Raw genomic sequence first — 23157 nt, 5'->3', positions numbered from 1 at the left:
GAAGGACATGCACATTCTCTTATTAACAGACTTTGTTATTCCTGTTCATCACTCCTGAGCTGTGCAAAGAAGCTATTATCACCAAATTACAGACTACAAAATGCAAGGAATAAAAACTAAGGTGATTTGGATGGAGACAAAACAACACATTATATCCACAATGTATGTTGAAAGCTTTATTAAACAAAGTTGTAGGGAAAGTCACATATCATCTTCCTCTCTTGGCTGTCACTTTATCTATTTCATATGCTCCATTACCTCTGCACAAGCCCAGGAGGTATTTGCATGTAATAGCATTTCATTCTTGATTGAATTTACACTGAATGTTGCCTGCCTATTATGCATACATATGATTCTGCATTTTGTCACCCCTAAAAACATATTGTGAACCCCATGCAATACTTTGGGAAACACCCCTTACAACCACATCTTTAAAAAGGCTATTTTTAGTTCCCACAGATGCAGAGTCACTTTATTACATTCAGAGACACATTATTATGATGTTCAAGAAACCTTTCTGCAAATGTTATTCCTGAAATGGACATAATTATGATGCCTTGTGCATGTTGTCATTTTGAAACTGTGCACCAAAGTAGCTGTTGCAAGTAGATTAATGTCAGAACAGATAACAGCCTGCTCTCTCATGGCCAAATGGTTTGGAAGTCTGAGATAACCCATCTAACATTTCAGTAGCCCGAAACAAAAAATCATTTTTTCTATGATCTGCCTCAATTTTGTGTCTATGAATAGGAATTACAAATGATTTTTTCATTACTCAGTGAGATATGCCAGGAATTTGTATTGTGGCTAAAATCTAATCAAAACAATTAATGCATGTTAAGTTTGTTGGGTTTTCTATATAGAATCTACAGTGTCTAAATAATATTTAAAGGGATGTGCAGATGGGATCCTTGCCCTGCACAGATTGCAAACTTCTTCCTTGTAAAAAGTAAAAAGTAAAAATTTACTCATGTAAAAAGTGTCCATAGATTATGGCTTATTGACAGGTATCAATGGTAAATGAGAATAAGGCAGAAAGGATGGTAAGGATAATGAAAATCTGTATTTGGGTGATGTAATTTGATGTATAATTTGTTACACATTATAAACCAAATTTTTCAGACACAGTGGGTATATAAACCAGCGAAATTTCAAGTTTGTTCTGAGGAATATACCTTCTTTCCTTTTTGTACATATTATGGTCAGCAACACACAATCTGTAAGAGTGGAAAAAAATAGCTGGGAACATCTTTTTAGCCCCCTGCCTCTCTCTGTCCTCTCCTTTTCCTGTAAAATCCTGTATAGACAGTCTTGTCTCTTCCATTCACTTATTAAAATACCAAAAAAAAAAAAAAAAAACAAACCAAAAAAACCCAAAAAACCAAACCAAAACCGAAAAAACACCCTTCTCAATTTTCACGGACAATTCCAAAGTAGTGAGTTTTTTCTGAATTGTAAATTGAAATTCATTTAATGTGCTTCAAAATATTACTCTCTTCTCTCCCATAGGAGCATAAATTTAACCAGATTTTTATTATGGAGATCATAATTTTAAATAATGTTTTCAGATTCTTTTTTTGTGTCATTATTTTTAAGTGATCGAGTAGTTTGCATTAAAAAATACCAAATTAAAAAAGTGAAGTTTAAACATTAAGAATTACTGTAGAGAAAAAGATCACCCTCCTAGATGTCCTCATCAAACACAAATGGACTGACATACACAGATGTCTACATTTTTAGAGATATTTAAGACTGATGGAATAATTTAATTGAGAAAACTGGATATTAAAAAGTACTAAAAGGTACACCAGAGTATTTCAGAATTGTAACAGAGTATTTTCCTGGATCATTGGTAATGTGCCAGACAGAATTGTGGCTGAATCTGATAAAAAAAATCTTACATTTCTCAATTATTTTCTCACAAAAAGCAGCTTTCCACATTGATGTGGACACTTTATCTAAAAGCCTCTAAAAATGAAAGTTATTATCAAACATAAGAAAATATAGTCATATTATAGTATAGTTAATTCCATCTTTCATTACCTGAACTTTACTTCAGTGCAGACCATAAAATTAGAACTAAAAAGTAATTTTAACTTTTAACCTCTACAGTGCTTAGCAGTTATTTCTGAATTGTTTCATTGAACCTCTTCCCAGTTTGATTTTCTTTTTCTTTCCCTCTCCAGAACACCAGACAACCAGCAGAAGGGAAGAACACCAGCAGACAGAATACTGGCAGCAGGTAGCTGCCCAGGAACAGTTTGTCATGGTCAACCCTTACAGGGACTGGCATCCTCTATGCCGTGTTACCTTCCTAACAGTGCATCCCTCACAGGCAAAATTGAAATAAATTTGGAAAATAAAGGAAAAAAATAATTACAGAGGCAGATTGAAATGAAGTCAGAATGTCTCCAAGGAGAAGCATCAGTAGCAAAGCACTAAAAGGAAAAGATCATAATTTTCTGTTGAGTATTGTGAAAAAATGCTTGTTTTCACATTATTTTAAATAATCCATTACAATTCTTTTGAAGTACAGGGAACTGGAAACGAGTCCTGCTGTTCATTCTTTTCTTGCTGAGATAGTACTAAAAAAATAATCTACTATTTATGTAGTTTTTGTGCTGAAAATGATAATTACAGTGAAAAAGTCTTATTATGCAATGGCAGTAGAGGGAAAGAGGGTTCAAAATGATAATATAAATGGTGATTTACCCATCATCCAAAACAGGATAAAGAATCATTTATCCTATATATTGTTTAATAGCATCCCTGAAGATCAATCCTACAGCAAAGCCTAACAATGATCATATAACCCATGGAATTCAGAAATGGCCATACAATGAAGCATGAAGTCAAGAGAACACATTTCCTGTGAACCCTGCAGTGGAAAACTCCCAATTTTCTCATAATAAAAACTAAATGCTTTGTATTCTATGCTAAGCGGTCTCCAAAGGCTGTCCTGTTATTTTAATTAAGATTTGTGATTTTAAGATTGGCTAATGAAAGAATTTCAAAGGAATTGGGTAATGAGAACCCAAGGAAATGAAAAGTCATGTGCACAGCTCCCTTAGATTCCACTTAAAATTCTGGCTTATGTATAAACCATTCTAATTATTAGAGACATACAAAATTATTAAATTCATACAAAAATTATCATAATTAAGTAAAATATATTAATCACACCTTGATAAGAAAAAGTGGGAAAAAAATTAATAAAAACATAGAAACTAATAAACAAAATTAACTAACATGACTGAATAGAAGTTTCAATATGAAAGATCTTCTTTAATCTCAGCATATGTGGCTAAAAAGAGTCAAAGAAAGATACTTGTAAGATATTCTTCTCAGAAGGCAGGTGATGTTTGTCCTAAATACTTCTGCAGTCTAGCAGGAAGAGGAGGAGATGGGGGAGGGAAATATGGTGATATTAAATTTGCATATACTAATCTAGATAAAAACCAAGAGCATTTCTATGTTACAAACCTTTCTCCTTCCCTGAATTTTTACACTTCACCAATACAGACCTTTATACAACTATGTCTTAGAGAAGACAAACGAAGAGTCTTGCAAACTTTTCCAATTCAACAATTACATTGGTTTTCCTACCATTTCCTCTCCACCTACATTTAATCCATCATTCTTGTCTTCTCTTAACCAGTCACAAGAAAAGCGAGACAATTTCACCTTTTTTGCTCAGCTCAGAACTATGATCTAAATCCTGGTTGAAATTCCATATAAATATGCAAGTTTTTTCATCCACAAGCACCTTATCAGTACTATAATTTAAATGCAAAAAATACCACTAATTCTTTTTTGTGAACCTTTCTGTCACTAAATCACTCATATCAACAATGTCTGTTGTGGATTATATTGCAGGTTTATGTAGCTCTGGGACATTTAGTACAGGAACACAGAAGTGTTATTTTTGGGTTCATAACATCAGGCCTGATATACATATTACAGTCACTGACCAGAAGGGCCACTTGGCTGTGCTCAACCCCAGTTCAGATTCTGCTGCCTCCAAAGAACATCCCCATGACTTGTAAAAAAGTGCATGGGAAATCCTCTTTAGCAAATAAATACTGAATTTGCTTTTTTTTTTTTTTTTTTTTTTTTTTGCCTCTAAATTAGTCAAGGAATACAAAATACAAATGGCTGAGGGAGTTGATTTTATCAACTGTCTCACAGCACTTTGATGCCAAGCTTTCACAGTGAGCACAGATACGCTGTGATTCCCTAGCATCAGTGTTGTTTTTTATCACATGCCTCAATGACAGGTCCAGGTGGGAGGGAAGCACCACCCCAAACCACACTACCAGCAAAAAAGCTAATAGTTTTTATGTTTTCAGATGCACCATCATTTCTCTGCAAAACACAACCACTCTGTCAGAGCTGAATCCCACATCTGAATGACATTATAGGAGTGTGCCACATATACCAGTTTTCATCAGAAATATTATGCCATATGGGCCACATATGAAGGAGTAGAAGGATTTATAATAACATTTAAAATGTTATCAGTGCTGATCCCAATGCACGGCAGGAATTTAGGACACACTGATTAAATACCAGAAAGGAAAATGGTCAAACATATGTCAAAAGGTTGGACATTTACCCTGAGATATCATCACACATCATGTCACCTTTAAAACTGTCTGTCTGATTAAAATATTCCATGACATATGCAGTGAGACATAACTGGTAACTCACAATAGCCCAGAAAAACATCATTCTTCCCACAAAGAGGAAAATGCTGAAATTCACCTTCTGCTTATTATTTCTTCATTTTAACTTCCTTGTTTTTTTGGTCAAAAAACATACCAGATATTTTTCTGAACATGAAAGAAAAATAAAACAGGGTATTTGTGTTACCTTAGAACCATTTTTTTCAAAAATATCAAAACCAGCTTCTCCTCTAATTAGAAACAACTGCTGATCCTAATTTTGTTTCTCACAGAAGGAAAGTGTCAAGCTGTTCTGTTAAAACATCAAAAAGAAGCCACTTTGAGTATCAAAATACAGCTTTTCACTTTACCATTGCTAATATTAGAACAAAATTTTTTGTAGTTTTGTTTTGGGGGGTTGAGTTGGGTTTTTTTAATACTAAAATCAAATTAAACTAAAACTTGGAACTGTGGCCTTCAAGGGTGACAAAGAAATGGATAGAGGAAAGAGAGATAAATCAGGGAATTCTTCAGTGTCCCAATGGAGTAAAATGAGTGCCTTTGGTCTGGATATCCAAAAGCTTATTTGTGCTAACAAATGGTAGGGACTGGCTGTTTCACAATCCAGGAAAAGTGCTTGGTTTGCAGGGTTGTGTCAGGAATTCTCCTTGGGACAGTCATTGAGTTGCTTCATTCCCAGTGGAATGTTCTGGCCCTGTCATGTTTTCCAGCAGAAAACTGCTCCTCCACAGGGGTGGAGATGAGTGAGACCAAATGGAGGTAGGTATTTATACCTGAGCTTGTGTATTGAGAGAAAGAAGCCACTCCAGGAAACAATTCCCCTCACCTCACTGCATGAAACCCAGGGTGAATTCCATATTTAACAATTCATCTGAAGAATCTGACAAAGCCAGAAGCATGAAAAAGGAAGTTGGGAACTGTCTGAAGTGACTAAATCTCATGTATGTCTCTCATATTTGGCTGGAGAAAATCCTTCCTGTAGGCATAAAGCATCTAACCATTAGGAGTGCCTTGGTGAGCAGTTAAATTGATCTTTTAGCTCACTAAGAAAAATGGTCCACAAAAGCAGCAGAATACAGTTCTGAGATTGATTTGTTACCTTGCTTATTGTATCAGTTGGCAACAGAGACAGATGAGAGCCTGGAGTAATGTGAAATGGTCCACACTTACTACAAAACCAGGGTTTTTTTAAATTAAGTACTCCTTCAGCACTTGATTACATGAAGAACTGAATTCTCTCTTTCAATTCGGAAAAATACTTTAATGTCTCTTTCTTGAGGAAAACAGTCCTATTGCTTTTAGTAGAAGTACTTTTGTATTTTAAGCTGCGTGTGCATTCAGCCATTTTCTAGGATTTCATTGCAGTAGTAGACTGAAAAATTAATATTCTATTTACACTGTAATTTTTCTCCCTGCTAATAAGAAGTTTTTCATTTTATTTTGACAGTCATGAAGGATATTGAACAAAACAAATTTTACTCCTATTTGATCTATATCAAACAAAAGAAAAAATAAACATAAAGCCCCATCCCCCAGCATCCCTAACTAGAGAAAGGAAAAGAGAGTCTTGAAGTGCTAGAATCTAAGGCTACTTCAACATGTTGCTCATCATTAAGAAAAGTTAGACAGGATAGGCAAAATCAGACATTTTGTCCTTATCTTCTGCATACAAAATTCAATTTAGCATACAGAAAAGGAGAATATGTTGAGGAAGAGATGAGCCAAAGTGGACTCCAGACAGAAAACAGGCCATGTTCCACAAAGGTGAAGAAGGTGGGGCCAAGGGAAACAAGTTCCAAGCACAGTTTTCATCTTTCCTGAATTCCCCCCATAGTGCCAACTTTGCAAGGTGCAGTTCTATCCCCCACTATTTCACTGCCTTGCCAGAACTGACAGAACGTACCGTTTATTTACCTTAAATCTAGTGACAGCACCCAGCTCAAGGTGGGTCACATGAAAAACAAAAGTGTATAATGGTTAGGGAATAGAGAATATTTTTCAAGAACCGGATGATCCTGAATAAAAATACGCCTTTAAGCCTCTCTTACAGAGTTTTTTAAAATTTTCCCTTTCACTTGTAAGCAGCTCTACATAGCACAAAATTTAAATATTGCACTGGAGTGAGTTAAGATGTTTGTCTCCTTGCATTTGAGTATTATGTATTATTTGAGTGGTTTTTATTACTTAACGTGAGTGTTATAAAACAATATCTACATGTAAGTCAACTGAGAACTCTCCATGAGAGCTTCACTAAGTGCAAAAATGTATTATAGAATTCTACTGGGAAAAGAGAAAATGGAATTCCAAGAATTGTGCTTACTGCAGTAGAGATAAGTTACTAGAAATGACTTATTTTAAAGCTTATACTACATGTTTTAAAAGCTAGTGACGTTTTTTTAAACAATACCTTCATGAAAAAGGATGATAATGACACTGCTGGCTGTTCTGCCTCAAGAGGGAATTGTCCATCTGCTAGATAAACCCTGAATCTAGATCAGTATTTGGATGTGTTTATAGAAGTATCAGAATACCCTTGGCACATTGAGAAACCAGTAGGGCACATTTCAAGATCACAGATTTTTTAGTTTAAATTCTGGGGTCATTTTCTTTTCCACATAAAAGAACTGTATTTCAAGATCAGCTCCATTAGGGAGGTCTGCTGGGATTTGATCTTTTTATTTTCTTACAGAAGAAAACGTATTTCTTCAAGAGGAACACCATCTCCTCATATATCAAATGAGCAAATATACAATTGTTCCCCCTAGTTTTAATTTGCATTTTATTATTACAGCTAGATTAGAATTTTATACATTGCATCATTACTTAGAAACAAGCTGCTTTTATGTTTCCCACAATTTCTGAATAAAACCAAAGCCACTCTTATATTTTCTTGTTACTACTTCTAATAGCATATATCAATATTGGTACAAAAATAAAGCCCCCTAAAATTTGTGTAACTGTCTTAGCAGATCCTCACAACTATCTAGAACTAAAAAGAAATTGTCTAAATTTTAACAGGACTTCTCCAGCCCTTAAAGCAAATCACAGCTGAGGTGGGAGGGTTACAAAGTAGGAAATAAAGCCATGATTTCCTTCATTTAAAGCATGTTTCACTGACAAGGTATAGAACACAGAATCCATTTGACAATAGCATTTATATATAATGACAGAAAAAATTTTCTTGGAAGTCGCCTTTGCAGATCATCTTGCTCAGCTACTGCTCAAATGTGGCCAAATTCAGAGTCACATCAAGAGGTCACACAAGGCCCTATGCAGTTTTGTGATGAATAGCTCCAAGGATGGAGAATCCTTAACATCTCTGGACAGCTTGTTCCAGTGTTTCATTATGTTCATCATGCACCTTTTTTTTTTTTTTTTTTTTGGTAGTATTTCAGCAGAATTCCTTTTGCTGCAGCATGTGTCTCTTGTCTCTCATCCTTCTGCTGGGAACCTTTAAGAAGAGTCTGGCTCTGTCTCCTCTACAAACTCCCATCTCATGGCTGCAGAGAGCAAGCAGGTGCCTCCTGAGCTCTGTCCAGGCTGAGCAAGACCGGTTCAGCCCCTCCTCATTTATCAGGTGCTCTCCTGCCCCTGACCACATTACTGGTTCTTCCCTGGACTCCCTGCATGTCTTTCCTGCACACTGGGCAGCCCAAACCAGACACATAACTCCAGGTGCTTCCCAAAGGTTGATTAAAGAGGAATGATCCCTTCCCTCAACATATTGGTGAGGGCTGCATTAAATTCAGCCCAGAATCTAGTTAGGCATTTTTATGCTGGCTGGGCACACATAGAACTCATGAGGGTTTAGGGAGTTTTTACACTTTCCAGCACAGCAGGATTTTCCCATGTCTCTGTGGACAGCACACAGCTGTAAAAACCTTTCCATACCCATGGTGCATTTGTGGAGGACCTTGTGCAGCAGGGTCTCTAAGCTGCGCATATTGGTGGAACGAAAGCAAAAAACAAAAGTATGATTTGAATTTAAAAAAGTAGATAATGTAAGATCCAGTGCTGATGGAATAGGTAATTTATACATATAACATAGGTCAGACTCAGAAATTAAAAAAAAAAAGCTACTGAAAAAATGCAGCCCTAATGAAAAGCTGATACTTCTAATACTCAACATATTGATGCAAACAAAATTGAGTTGCTACACTCTTATCCTTTCCCTGCTGAACAGGATGCCAGTTGTATTCATCATGAAAATTTATCTTTGTCCAGAATTGTAAAAAAATCCCCCCAAATTATTTCACAACAATAAAAGCAAAAAGAGGAAGAGGCACAACTGTTACATTGTTTTTTGTTTGGCTGGTGATCTACAGCCTGACTGAAAACTAATAGAAAAATGAGGAAAGTAGCTCTTTTACTTCAATGAGTTTAGAATCAGATCCTTAGAGGTACCACTTTTATGCATGTCCTAATAATTTACATAATAGAGAAATAAAGAAATAGCTTTTAATCACACTCCAAAAGACAGTGTTTAGACATTTTCTTTTACTGTTGCAGAAAACAAATCTACTCTGTAGCACACAGTAATGAGCTGGCCAAGCTAGTTTAAAATATCAGCTGTCTTTTTGTTCAACAAAGTATTAAAAAAATAGTCTCCTGACACATATTCTATATCCCTTGAGGTTCAATTTTCCAACTAATAGATCTTTTTTGCTTGCCTTTCCCTTTAAAGACTCAGATTTCCAGGCCCTCTAGAGCATCCTACTGCATTTTCTAATCTTTAGAAAGAAACTGGAAAGCTGATAGACATTTTTTCATTTTCCTCTGTTCCGCAAAAGAGCAAAAGCCTTTCAGGACCACAAATCTTGTAACTTTAAATTCATAATAATACATTAATATATTTAGAAATCTGTTCATTCATTAGTTTTTTTGTTCACTTCAAAAACCGAAAACAGAGTTCCAGTACTTTCACATATTAGAAGTATTTTCAGAAATGCAACAGCATGACTGCATAAACGAAGAATTCCACTAGATATCCCATATTAAATACAACAACAACGACACTCTGAAATACACATAGAATAATGATAGTGTCTCCTGAGCAGCTATATCCTAGAGTGAATTTCATAGAGGTAAGTGAGGTTTTGCACACCACTTAACCCATAAAGTCATCTGTAGGGTTATGGTATCAGAGAGGATGCACAAGAATACCAGTGAGTCATCCAACATGCTGCAGAATCAGTTTCAGCTCCAGCCCTGCTTTATCAGGATAGTTTATCCTGGTCCAAGGGTGACACAGGGAAAGTCTGCAGTTGTGTATTCATATGAAAAAAGAAGATCCTAGAATATTTGAAAACAACCCTCAAAGCATCATGACAGCACAGAGTGAGGGATGGTGCAAATATGCTCTTGAAGTTTTATTCAGAAAGTGTGAATGTAAATTCCCAACTAGCTGGCACCACACTTGGATTCTGGAATAGCAAACTCTTCCCTTTAAGCACATCACAGGAACTGGAAATGTTCAGATCCGAGTGTAAAATCTTCTGTCATGTTCTTTTACAGTACATTATCTGAGGATGCACTACATGGATATTTTTATGCATTTGTCACTAAAATGAAACTTCTGCAAAACTCTGTAGGCCTTAAAGTACACTAGCCAAAAGGGTGAAGACTCCACCTTGCCTACAGCTCACACTTCTGACAAAAGCTATATGGACAGAGCAAAAGCCTTTTTCTGTAACTACAACTTCTCATTCAACACAGGCACATCTAGAGTACACTGATTCACACTCAGTAATGCAGAACTGCAAATTTTAATTTGGAACTTACAGTTGCTTCTGTAATAACAGGATATAAGTTTGGAAAACTATATTTTTATTTCCACATAAATGGATGTTGGAACACGGATTGGACAGAAAACTTCCCCTTCTGCCCTATCTCAATATTATTGTAAGGTTGCATATGAAAATGCACATTTAAGTTGTATACCAAAATGCATGGTATGTAACCATGGGAAAGGATAGAGAAAAAATACTCAGACAAGAGGAATAAACGTAAGTTAAGCCTACTCTTTTTTTCTGCAGTTTATAAACAAATACTTTTCCTTAACTGCTATTTTACTATCCATTTTCTGGAAAAGATTCTCAACTATTAAAAAATCAATTACAATTAAAAGTGAAAACATTTCCTCATTCAAGATTTGTTTACTTCTCTAACTGACAGATGATCAAACCTACCTTTTTTGAATAGTGACAAATTAATTAGACAGAAATAAGTTCTCTGCATCTCTTTGGATGACTACTTTGGGATGACAAAAATCATTACCTGAAAGTATCTTTTTCTGTTCTCTGCTTAAAGTCTCAGTAACTAGGTTGGTCTCAATCTACATAAATACTGTTTTTTTCAGATCAGTCCCCTCCACTGCACCTAAAAGTGAAGATTCAACCTATTCAACCCTGAGAATCAATAAGTAAAAGCAGGCATTGAAAATTGTAGTCCCATTTATTAGTAATGTTACTTATTATAATACCTTTTACTATATAAAATCTATATTCATCCAATGCAATAAAAAGCCATGCTTTCAACTACATATGTTACAAAAAAATTGGATGGACAGCATACATTGGCAAAATCCATGGAGAGAATTCAAAATTTGAGGAGATTATAGTTCCTGATCTCTTTGAACAGCATTGTTAATTAACTCCAAGATTTGCAAAGCCTCTATGATTCACTATGTTAAATAGAAATCTATTGCTACTGCAAACCTTTCTCAAAATAGGATGCCAAAGCAGAGTTTCTGAGCAAAGGCTTGTTGGCATCTTAAGTAAGGTTTCCATCTTTTTAACATGTAGCAAAATTGATTTTATCATCCTGTTCATCACAATTTTCTCTTTTATGAAGAACCCCCATCTGACCTTCAAATATAAAGCATGTTGATTTTTTTAAAGTAAGGACAGTGAATTGAAGCAATTGGGTAAACCATAGTTTGTCACGTCCCTCACCTCTCTACATCATGGCATATTATACAGCCATGGACTTTCCCATGACCTTTATTTGCATTATTTCTCATCTTAAGAAACAAAACCAGTCTCTCATCAGCCTGCCCTACATTTCTTTGTTTAAGAATCAAATCCTACAAAACATCATTCTTCAAGCAGATGAGAAAAATATAATAATTTTCCTTTAATGAAAACACAGATGACACTAATGCTAGTACTAAAAATCTTTACTAAATACTTATTAGTGTCTTTTAGTTTAATTATACAGAGTTTAACAAGTTATACACAATCATAGATGAATAAAATATTTAATGCATTTGCCTGAAGTATACCACTCATTTGACAGAAAAATTAACTATGTATATTAGAAATGAGTAGCCATTATGCTATTCTTTTAGTATACTACTTTTACTATATATTATATGCACCACTTAGGAGAATTTAATTTGTATTTTTTCTTTCATTAAGGGTAAGCTGGCACTAAAATAAGCCTTTTTTAAAAATAGTTTTCTTTTTTGAGTTTTATTGTCCTATAATTAACCAGTGTATGTGCTATTCACACAAGAGTGCCAATTCACTGAGATCAGCTCCAAGCAAAGTTCAAGTGAGGGCTAATGATGTCTTAAACTTTTATGGAGGAAAAATATGGCAAAGTTAGTGTCTGTGATCCTTTATACAATCAGATTGAAGTGAACTTAACCAAAACGCCCCCAGAAATGGAGCTTCAACAATGTTACATGCTGCTGTGAAAGAAAGGACAACCTAACGTCACTTATATTTACCTGAAAATTTGGAAAATTGGCCTGTTACATACACTGCCAGGATGTGGGATTTCTTATATTTTAAAATGTTTGCTCTGACATTGCAATTTACTGGCTCTCTGCTTTGAAGTAAATATGAAATGGAAACAAAACCCAAAATCAGTAAGGGTTTGGTAACAAAGCAACAGGATGAGCTGTTTGAAGCATTCTAAATTCTGGGTGAACAGCTAGAGATGTTTTATAATGAAACAGCTTTCTTTAAACATTTATCTCTGTAATGATGCATTTTTTTAAGGAAAGTGTTTGGCTGTGTTTAGATGGTATTTTACACTTAAAGTCTAAGAACTGACTTAAAAAACCCCAGGTCAATCTACAAGGATGGAACTTTCATTAAATCTTACTGAGACACCTGTAAAGATGCAATAAACTCTCCAAATAAACCACGATTCAGTGTGGTGACTTTCAATGACTTTTAAATTACAACCACAGGAAAAATATCCTTATAATCTTCTATGGAATGTACAGATCAGGGGAGGTAAGCACTACTTTTGGATTTCCAGCTTAGATCATATCTGGCATGACTTTTCGGATTAGTCAAGTACCCACACGTCCAACTTCATCAGCTCACAGACTGCTGCAGACACTCCCCACATTAGAAAGCAGGGTAGGTTGCTTTGTTTTTGGTTTTGGTTTGTTTTTTTTTTTTTTTTGGAGAAACCTAAAAATTCTTTGTCAGTTTTGAAAATTGTCTGTGCTAATCTCACCTAATAATCCAGTGATAGATTTACAAGAAGAATGAAATATTTCATGGCATTCATTTCCATGTTTTAAGTGATATTAAGATGATCATTAGAGAAGAAGGAGACAGCTAACAGAACTGCAGTCTATATATAGACATTGGTTCTTCCATTTCATCAGAGAATATATTAAATGTCACATTCTGTTGCACAGCCAATTAGAGAGGTAAGCATGACAAAAAAGAGTTTTCCTGCTGGTTTTGTTACCAGCACAGCATGGCATCAGAAAAGAGACAGGGCTACCCAGCCAAGAGCAGACTGCAGCAGTGTTAAAATATTTTAGCCTTGAACTAAGATAAAATGCAAATATAAAGTAGTTAATTTTAAAACATATATAATATTAACTAAAATTCTGAAGAGTTAATAATTTGATTTCATATTTAAGTAAAACACATCTGCAGAAGGAAGCAAACTACGGATTTTGCCTGCCAGAATAATATGCTAAAGTGAGGTATAAGTAAGAAAACTGAATAATGCTGAACCAAGTATTTGACAATATGAAATTTAAAACCAATATTATTCTGATAAACACTAGAAGATAATGTGTAAACAAGTCTTCTTTGGCCATCAACCTCTTCAAATGACATAACATCTATTTTAACCTAATGCCTTGTGCAGATGGCACTGGAATTATCACTTATATCCATTCTGTTTTAAGGATATTTTTATTAATGAAGCAGTATATAATTCTATATATAATTCATTTAGATGGTAAAGCAAGCCAAATTTCTCAAAAATAGTTTAAAATACTGGGGAAAAAAGGAAGTATAAGAAAACAAGCAAAATGAATCCCATGAGACATCAGTATATTTTCTTTAAAATGTACTCTCAGTACAGAATCTCAATAACATGTATACATTTTTTCTCCCTCTATTTCTAGTTCAAGCAAAGAGAAAAAATATCAATATCTTCCTTATAATAAATCTGATTTTTTTTTATGAGGAGGAAGATGATGAGAAAAAACAACAGAATCTTATAATTGGGAATCCTAAACTCAGTTTAGAACTGAACTGAATGGAAATTTAGCACTGAAAAGTTTTGTGCAGGCAAGGCAAATCTTTTATATTGAACAATGCTAAATCTAGAAGGCAGGTAATTACTTTAGAGCTGTATAACACAAAATTACTTTTATTGCTACTGAGTAGCTAAAATTTAGCCTTTTTTCTCTTAAAACATGTATTTCCCTATTTTTCTGTGTTTTCAAAGGTAAGTGATGCAGTGATGCAGTTTTGCTGACAAAACAATTGCATTAATGAGCTACTCTTTTTGTTCAGACAACTGAGGAGCCTTTGATAAACCAAGATCAGCAGCATGAAAGGTTCTCAAAAAGTTATTAAGAAGTAACATAACAAAAAGGTGTGAAACAGGGTCATCTTCTTCCTGGCAACCTGGAGCTTACTATGCAATTCCTTTATTCTCACAAAGTTTATATTTCAACCATTGGCTTGCATACCCTTACAACACAAAAAACAGAACGATAGAGAGATCTGCTTCAAGTACCAGAGAAAATAGTGATTGCTTTTTCTTTCCTCCTCAATTAATTATCCAAACATTTCATCCAATAATTGTGTTCATGGGACAAAGTAGTTAAAGTGACAACTACATGTATTGCAGCCTACCATCTCTCCTGTGTTCCTTGTTGAAAGGATTTAATACAGAACAAAGATCATGAGGCTTTCAACTTGAAAAATCAGTGTTTCTCATACCTTTTGTTTGATGATCATGTCGTTGATGTCATCAAGATCACCTACTTTCACTCTCTGAGATTTTATCTCTCGATCCAGTCGAGACAGCCAGTCAGTGAGTTCTGCCCATGCCTTATTGAAGTCAGCCAAGGCTGGAACCTCCAAAAGCACAGAAGATGGCATTTCTGGTTTGAAGGTGGTGGTTTCCTTGGTTACCCTGGTTTGTGTATCCACAGCAACAGTTTCACCAGGAGTTACTGAAAGAAAAAAAAAGCTTAAGTTATTGAATAAATGAACTATGATATATGTTTTTTTAGTATTTCAGAATTTATGCCATAGAAAGGATAAGATAGAAATAAGCCCATTTCTTAATATTATCTCTACTGAAAATATAAAAATCAAAACAAAAAGAAAATATTAATTCATTTTTTCCACAATATTTCTATTGTAATATCTGCTTAATATCCAGCACTCTCAGCATATTCAAATTCTATCCTTAGAAGACCAGCTGGACAAAGCTAACTGTATTCACAGTTTAATAAGAACCGCTTGCTAAAGGTCATTGAGGCATGAGTAATTTTCCCAAAATCTAGTAGTGGTCAAATCTCTCTATGTGAGAAGACAGATTGAAAAAAGTTGGTTGGACTATGCAACATATCATAGCTTGACCATGTATTTAGAAAGTTCAGTTTAGAAGTTTCATTCACTGTGTCCAAGTCACTGTGTAGCTGTGAAATTGTCTGTTGAAAAATCTTCTCACTTGCTGTTACCACCAAGTGCTTCCCATAGGCTCTGTGGCCAATACGGAAGCTTATACAATGAGAAATTCAGCCTTGACTAGTTGTTTGCTTTTTCACCTCATAACTTCAAAATATTATGTGCTATTATTTGGTTATTTGTGGATTTTTTTCCTTTCTTTTAGGGGAAAACAGACACATCTTCTTCTTAGTGTCTTTTCCTGGTCTATTAGCTATGGTTTTTAAATAATCTGTAAATTTTTCATTGCTTGGAATGGGAAAGAACCCAACACTGAAGCAGCATTTCTGTCTCTGCAGCAAAAATGATGGGAGGTGCCACAGACACACACCATTGGACAGAGAAGTTTGGAACATAAAACCATTCAGAAGTTCAAGACTGATCTTTTCTCCTTGATTTTTGCTATTTACAAAGAGGTGGCTATGAACTGTTGGGCTATTTCTGACCTTCAGTTAATGAAGCAAAAGCAATTCCTCATACACGATATTATTGCAGATGAGGCTACACTACATTATATTTTGGGTTTTTTTCTTTATTTTTTAAAAAGATCAGTCAAAGAAGAAAAATTAAAACAGAGAAAACAGAAGAACACAGGCCATTGCTTCACTGAGGTTCCACAGTATTAGAAAATAAACTAAATAGCTACACTTTAGAATCTCTATCTAAATCAGCTGTTGAAACAGCAATAACTAAACCAGGAAGGCTGAAAAAAAAGCTCTGTGGAGTGTGTTCTACATTTTCTAGCACTGAACCACGAAATAGTAATTTTTAAAGGACTGAAATGGGTTTTTTTTTTCATTTTTCCCAGCCTTCTTAGAGAGTAGAGAAAATCAGTTTCCTGTTCTCTTCCTGTGAGATAGCTTGTCTTCAACAAAAGCAAACCAAAACACCAGAACAGTGTAACTCCGTGTACATTAAGTTGTTTTTTTTTGTTTTTTTTTTTTTTTTAATTGCTATAACTTTTGAGAGTTTAATAATTATTCATTGCCATTCATGACTTTGCAGAAAAGTCTGTTTGAAACATGAAAACCCAGGTAGTAGGTCAGGGTTTAACAATTTGTCCGTATAGCCAAGGCCTCATATATCCTCTGTGACCTCAGAGATTCTTAGACAGCAGGAAAACAGTTGCCTAATTTGGCATTCACATAGGTTAAACAGAAGTTTCCGCAACTCAGAGGAAATTTTTCTCCTCATCAGTATTCAGGTAAATTGAAGAACAATTTTCTAAACTGGGACATCCATCAGTAGACTTAGGCATCTCTGTGCATCTCATGTATTTTGACCTGAGTACACAATCACAAGTTCACCAATTAATATCTATCTACTTCTTTTTCCCCCAGTGGCAACCATTTCATAAAAGGGTGCTTCTAATCCTCTAATATTTATGGGATTGCTGATACGGATTTTGGCTTATGGGTTTTGGATTTTTTTTAATTCATTGGGTTGGCTTTTGTGTGGTTTTGTTTTATTATTTTTGTTTTTTTTTTTCCTTGATGTAGTTCTTTTGTATCAAGAAACTTCAAATATTAGAAAAAAGATGATAAGGTACTAGTGTAACAGTCCAGTATAATATCTTCTCTAAAAACTTCAAGATCTACCACTATCTACCATCATCTCCTAAAGATGGCAATAATCTGTTCCAGTCTGACTGACCATTACAATAATTGAGTTATCAAATTATTTAAAAAAAATACCTTTAGAAAGTGTTAGTATAGTGACTCACTTCTGACACTTATCTCCCCTCAGAGCAAAAATGCCACTTAGAACACTATCTATCCCATATTTCTCTTTGTTTATGCTTGCATAGATATGACACAGCTCATTTAACAGAACTGTATAAATGAGTGAATAAAAATGATAGACAAATATAAATCAAAATTATCAACACAATATGTAGCAAAAGATATCATTAAAAAAAAATATACAGAACTGCACTGACAGTTTCTGTGACTCAAAGTGGACAGTTTTTTGCTTTTGGTTGAGTCTTTTTATTTTTAGTTTGTTTTTGGATTTTTCTCAGGTCGATTAATTTATAAATGTAAAACTTGAATTTTTTTTCAAATATCTGAGTAATAAATTCCATCCTAATGAGACATGTAATAAAAAAATAAAGGACTTTATCTTTTAATTTATTTTAAGGTAATAATGGTTCACTTCTGTGATATGATAAGCATGAAAACCAAGAGGAAAATTAGAATTTAAGACATTAAATCACACAACTATAAAGTTTTAAGGTGATTTCTCATTAGCACGTTCTGCTCTTTAACAAAGAAGGAAACAACACAGAACAATAATAGAAGAAAAATAAACCACAGAATGATAGGTGTGAATTTCAACTTGTTCTTGAACTTTAAAGTACACTGATGAAATTGAGAGTATATTGGTATTTTTTGCATCTTAAAATGAATCTGTATATGTTAAACTTGAAGAGTTAGAATAATTGGAATGTGACATGGAATTGAAATTCAAATATTGAATGCAAACCCAAGTAAAACAGAATGAAGCCAATTGCAAGGAAAGAATTCCCCTCCCCCCCCTTTTATTCTGCTTATTTCAGTGTTGTGTTTCAAGAGAGGGTCAAACTGACAAGTCAAAACAAATAAAACTCCTTATTTAGGTACTGAACAGGAACAGAACAGACAGGAAGAATGACAACGTTTTCAAAAGCTTCAAAACCCATCAAACACCCTCTTTCAAGGCACGGTCTTTAAGCAGAACTGCCTCAGTTCACAGGAATGCTCCTAACCTTCCTTCTGAATGCTTTTAGTGCTGGTTAAGTTGTAACTATGTAAGATAACTCCATCTACTAGGTCAAAGCTTTTTGACAAAGAAGAAATAACACAGTAACTGGATGTACATTTTAATTCAATTTACAGGTCTAGCCTGGGTTTCTAGTTCCATTGTTAGCAGCACCAGTTCAAGGAGACTCCAGCCTTAAATCCTTCATGCAATGAAGAGCAGTAATATACCCACTAAACCTTGTTCTTGTTTTAGTTGAGGAAACTCAGCTGCCTTTTACTCACTCTGAGCAAGCAGAGAAGGAATATCTTTGTGCTATACAGCAACACTCAGTGATTCTTCTATTTTAACACAGGCACCACTGACTTCTCTAGTGGCAGAACAAGTGAGTATTCCCTCTGTGGGCAAACGAGACGTTCGCTGGGTGCCACATTGCACACCAGGCAGGTTTGGCTTATTTCATGGGAAATCTCTGTGTCGTTTTACCAGCACTTTATCCTTGTGAGCCTGACTTGGAAAACTAAACTCCACACCACCACACAGGTGAAATTCTCTCAGCTACTAAAATGCATTTTGCCTTTTTTTTTCCCCCCCTTGCACTGTGGCATTGCAACCAGTTTTCTACAGAGTTAGAACATCCACGATTGTATCCTTAAAGTCCAAGCAGACTTCTTGGAGAGAGATCTGGAAAGACAGTTCTGAGACTGATTTGTTTAGACTTGTTCCAGTGCTAAATGAATCACACATCATCTCTATCTGTCCTTCAGTGTTAAGGAAATAAAGTTAAGAGTATATTAAGTTCTCCCATCCAGTACAGCCCCTCCCTGCAAGGTGGCTCACTGCCAGTAACACTTTTTGCAGAGGAGCTACAGCTACCTGCCAGGTGTTCCAGGTCATAAAGGAGTTCTGAAAGGAAAATAATAGTGGCCAACAGAGCTCCGACTAAATATTAGGAATAATATAAATTTATTACCTGAAAAAAAGGATCACCAACTTTGAAGTTTGAAAGCAAGGAATGTTTTTTTTTTTTTCTAGTGATCTGAACTCAAAATAAAGTCTTTATGTTGATCAAAAATTATTGCCAACAAAATTCCACCCACAGCTCTATATGTGGAAAATATGCATCCTTAGAGCATTGTATCTCAAAATTAACATTTTATTAACATTTTAATCAGCTTTTAAAGACAAAAATCATGTTTCAAAGTGAGTATTTTCTATTTTAATAAAACACCAAAGTTTGATTTTCTTAGTCGTGAATATTTAGTAAAAAAAATTCCTAGGAAAAGAAGTCTTGGTAACTCTATCAGGTATATTTCACACACAGAGATTTTTATAGACTATAAATGGATAAAAGTTTTATATCTAATTTCATTAACGCTTAGAGAAAATTCACATTATGTGTTACTGTTATCAGTTTAATATACAAGTTAAGTGCCTAGACTACCTTTTAATTCTAGAAGTTCTTTATGACTCTTAACAAGCCATTATGGATTATATATAATTTTAATTATTAAAGGTAAAAGAAAAGAAGCTGATAGTTTATGGGATTATTAATTAAAATTTAGATCTAAAATAGTCTGTGCAGTGGGATGAAGGGGCTGAAACTAAAGAACCCTTAGTGGTTCAAAAGAAAGCAAAAAGTCAAGGTTAAAATGCTTAGGAAAAAAGGAAAATATTTACAAGTGAATGTGTACTGCTATATTTGAAAAATAATTACAAAACTTATGGTTTCTAAAATGTTACTGTTACTATACCTAGATTTTTAAACAGCACCATAATTTTAAATGTAGTAGGAAGATAAGTGTCAGCTTTCTCAGACTTTTCTTTCTTTGTCATAGGATAGATCTGGTAGAATTTTCTTACCATCTTCCTTTTTATATCTGGGAGTTTGAATAAGTCATTTATTGTACAATGCATTTTTCCAAGTTGCTCCAAACACAACGGCAAGATGTGTGTTTCGATATGTCATTCACTCAATGTAAAGAAAACCTCTTATATCACAACATTGAATTACAACAGGAATACGAACAGAGAAAATAGGTAGAGTCTACTAATCACTGAGAATTTCGGTGATATAAACCACATAAGTTGGCTTGTGTGCATCGTAATGTAAATAAAACCTTAGGGTGAAGTTAAATTAGTGCCACATGGCAAAAAGTTCACATTGTGACCTGTTGCTGGAAAGAGCTCCTGCAAATACTTTCTATGTATGCAAGATACCTAGAAGTGGAATATTAACAGTTCCCTTGGTCATAAGAGGTACTTTAAGGTAATTTCCATGTACAGAAGACAGATTTTAAAAAAATTGCTTGTTGTAGAAGAGAATCAGGTTGGGGACTGCTTCAGCAAGCCAGACACATATAAAGAAATCCATGGACTCTGATGGGATACACCCGTTGAGTGCTGGGGGATCTGGCAGCAATTATTGCAAGGATTCTTTTTACAAACTTTGATGATCACAAGGAAAGGAAGAAGTATCTAAAGACTGGAGGAAAACAAACGTCACTTCTATCTTCAGAAAGGATAATATGGAGGACCCAGGGAACAACAGCTTCACCTCAAACCCTGGGAAAGTGATGGAGCTGTCGGCATCATGGGCTGCATTAGGAGGATCATTGCCAACAGGTGGACAGAGCTGAGACTTCCCCTCTGCTCAGCACCTGGAAAACTGTATCCAGTTCTTGGATCCCTAGCACAACACAACTATAGAGCTACTGAAGAGAGACCAGTGAATGGCCACAATGATGATTAAGGGACGGAGACCTCTCTTGTATGAGGAAAAGCTTGAGAGAGCAGGAACTGTTCAGCCTAGAAAAGAGAAGATTTGGGGGGACCTCATGAACATGTATACATTTATGAAGGGAGGGTGTACAGAAGGTGGAGCCAGGCTCTTTCCAGTAGTGCTCACCAGTGAAAAGAAAATGGGCACAACTGAAACATAGGAGCTTCCCCCTGAATATCAGGAAATGCCCTTTGAGTGAGTCCTGCAATGGGTTGAAACAGAAAGTTTGCAGTATCTCCACTCTTGGAAATACTCAAAAGCCACAGAAACATCATTCTGGGTAGCCTCCTCTAGGTTATCCTGCCTGAGTAGGGGGTTAGACCAGGTTACCTCCAGGTATTCCTTCCATCTCAGTCTTTCTGTGGTCCTGTACAGCTATGTTCCTAAACACTCTCGAAATACCAAATTGGAAATGGTGTAATAACTGAGAATTCGTTGGGAAGGAAGCAGCTAAGAAAGAAGATAATACATGGAAATAATCCTGGCACAGTGTATATAAAGAATTCAATTGACTGCTCTACATGTGGTGGAAATAACTTTAAATCTGCAGCATTTGATTCTAATTAGACTATGACTCAAGCAGGGACAAGTAGTACAAAACCAACTGAAGATTGTAATATATATCTGTAAACAGAGGTAGCATTAATCTGGTTGGACCTATTGTTCCATTCAAACCTTTCTGAAAGATAAACTGCTCTAAAGTTCAGTCTCCTTTTAGTAATATAGCATTGTCATGGCATTCTCCAAGAACCTTTCCTAAGGCAAAGTTCAGCATGATTGATGGGGCCACTAAAAATTGAAAAGCAAAAGGCTATGGTATGAATGGATCACTTTTAGTGAGTGTGAGAATTAAGCAGAGAGAAACTAAAGAAAGGTAGCCCAAGAACTCTTCATACACTTTTTAAAAAAGCAGTATTATTTATACCATTACATGAAGCGTTTATCTTTTTCCAAAGCATAAGAGTCTTTTCCAGTGAGCAGTTGTTACAAAAGAGTTTCATGAAAATGAATGTTTTGTACTATAGAAGTTGTGGCGCTGTAAAATCAAATTCTGTCACATACTTGCCTTTTAAAAAACATTGTGACAACATCTGTCACAAATGATGCAAGCACCTCTCTGTATTCCTTTTGTCGGTAAAAGTAACAAGTTCCTTGATTTAGTATGAAGCCTTCAATTGGATGACAATCTATACAACAATTTACATTTCCAGTGTACTGCTATTGTATGTAACTGAATTTTCACAGCTAAATCTTTGATATAAGGAAAAAAAACATACTGCCAGCATCTCCAACTTTTACAGTCTCATAAAAATCACACCTTCTAATTTTTGTAAGATCTATTTGTTAACATAGGCATAAATTGTTATCCAAGTGGGACTCTGAAAAAAGGGTGTAAAAATTGTACACAGATCCAAAACAACAAGAAGCTAGTTGAATTCTAGGAACCTTGTAGTTAAAAAAAAAATAAACATCATAAAAGATTTAAAGAAGCTGTGAAATAATCTGAGTGCAGTTATTAGCTAATTTAACAGAATTACAGAATTCATGCAAAAATGTCCAAGTCTACCCTTATTCTTCAAGTGGAAAATTTTGCAGAATTAAAACCAGCTGTTCAAAGGCAACGTCATCACTGTCACTTTGTTTTGACAAAGGATTTACTGAAATCACTACAACCACCTTCTGTTCTTTCATCATAATTGCTAAAATATCTTGCTGGCCCTACTTTGTGAAACCTTTGTCAAGTTTTCTCATATTATGCTTACTTTTAAGGTCAAAATAGCTTCTATTTTACTTTCACCCTTTGAAGAATTGTCTTTGAGAACTTAAGTGTGGTCTGACCACCAATATGCTGTTAAAAAAAATCAGTAATGCAAATGTCTTCTTGCCTATCCCTACCACTGCATGTCCCCTGCTGGTCCAAACTGATACAAAGACAGCAGTCTGACATTTCAGTGATAAACTTCGCATGTATCAGACTAAAGAATTTTACAGCTGGAATAGA

At 35.0% G+C, this 23157-nt stretch overlaps 1 protein-coding gene across 14 annotated transcripts in view; it reads right to left on the bottom strand.

Moving 5' to 3' along the window:
- Positions 1-23157, bottom strand: part of DMD (dystrophin) — a 1045484-nt gene that overhangs the window by 304305 nt on the left and 718022 nt on the right. For all 14 annotated transcript variants that reach the window (XM_068179791.1, XM_068179794.1, XM_068179795.1 and 11 more), the window contains one exon: positions 14900-15135. In XM_068179791.1, the coding sequence (XP_068035892.1) occupies positions 14900-15135 (236 nt within the window). The remainder of the gene's footprint in view (positions 1-14899; positions 15136-23157) is intronic.

Source organism: Anomalospiza imberbis, chromosome 2 (genome assembly GCF_031753505.1).
Source record: "Anomalospiza imberbis isolate Cuckoo-Finch-1a 21T00152 chromosome 2, ASM3175350v1, whole genome shotgun sequence".
Lineage (NCBI taxonomy): Eukaryota > Metazoa > Chordata > Aves > Passeriformes > Viduidae > Anomalospiza > Anomalospiza imberbis.
The sequence above is the reverse complement of the archived record's forward strand: the minus strand, read 5'-3'. Positions and strand labels throughout refer to the sequence as shown.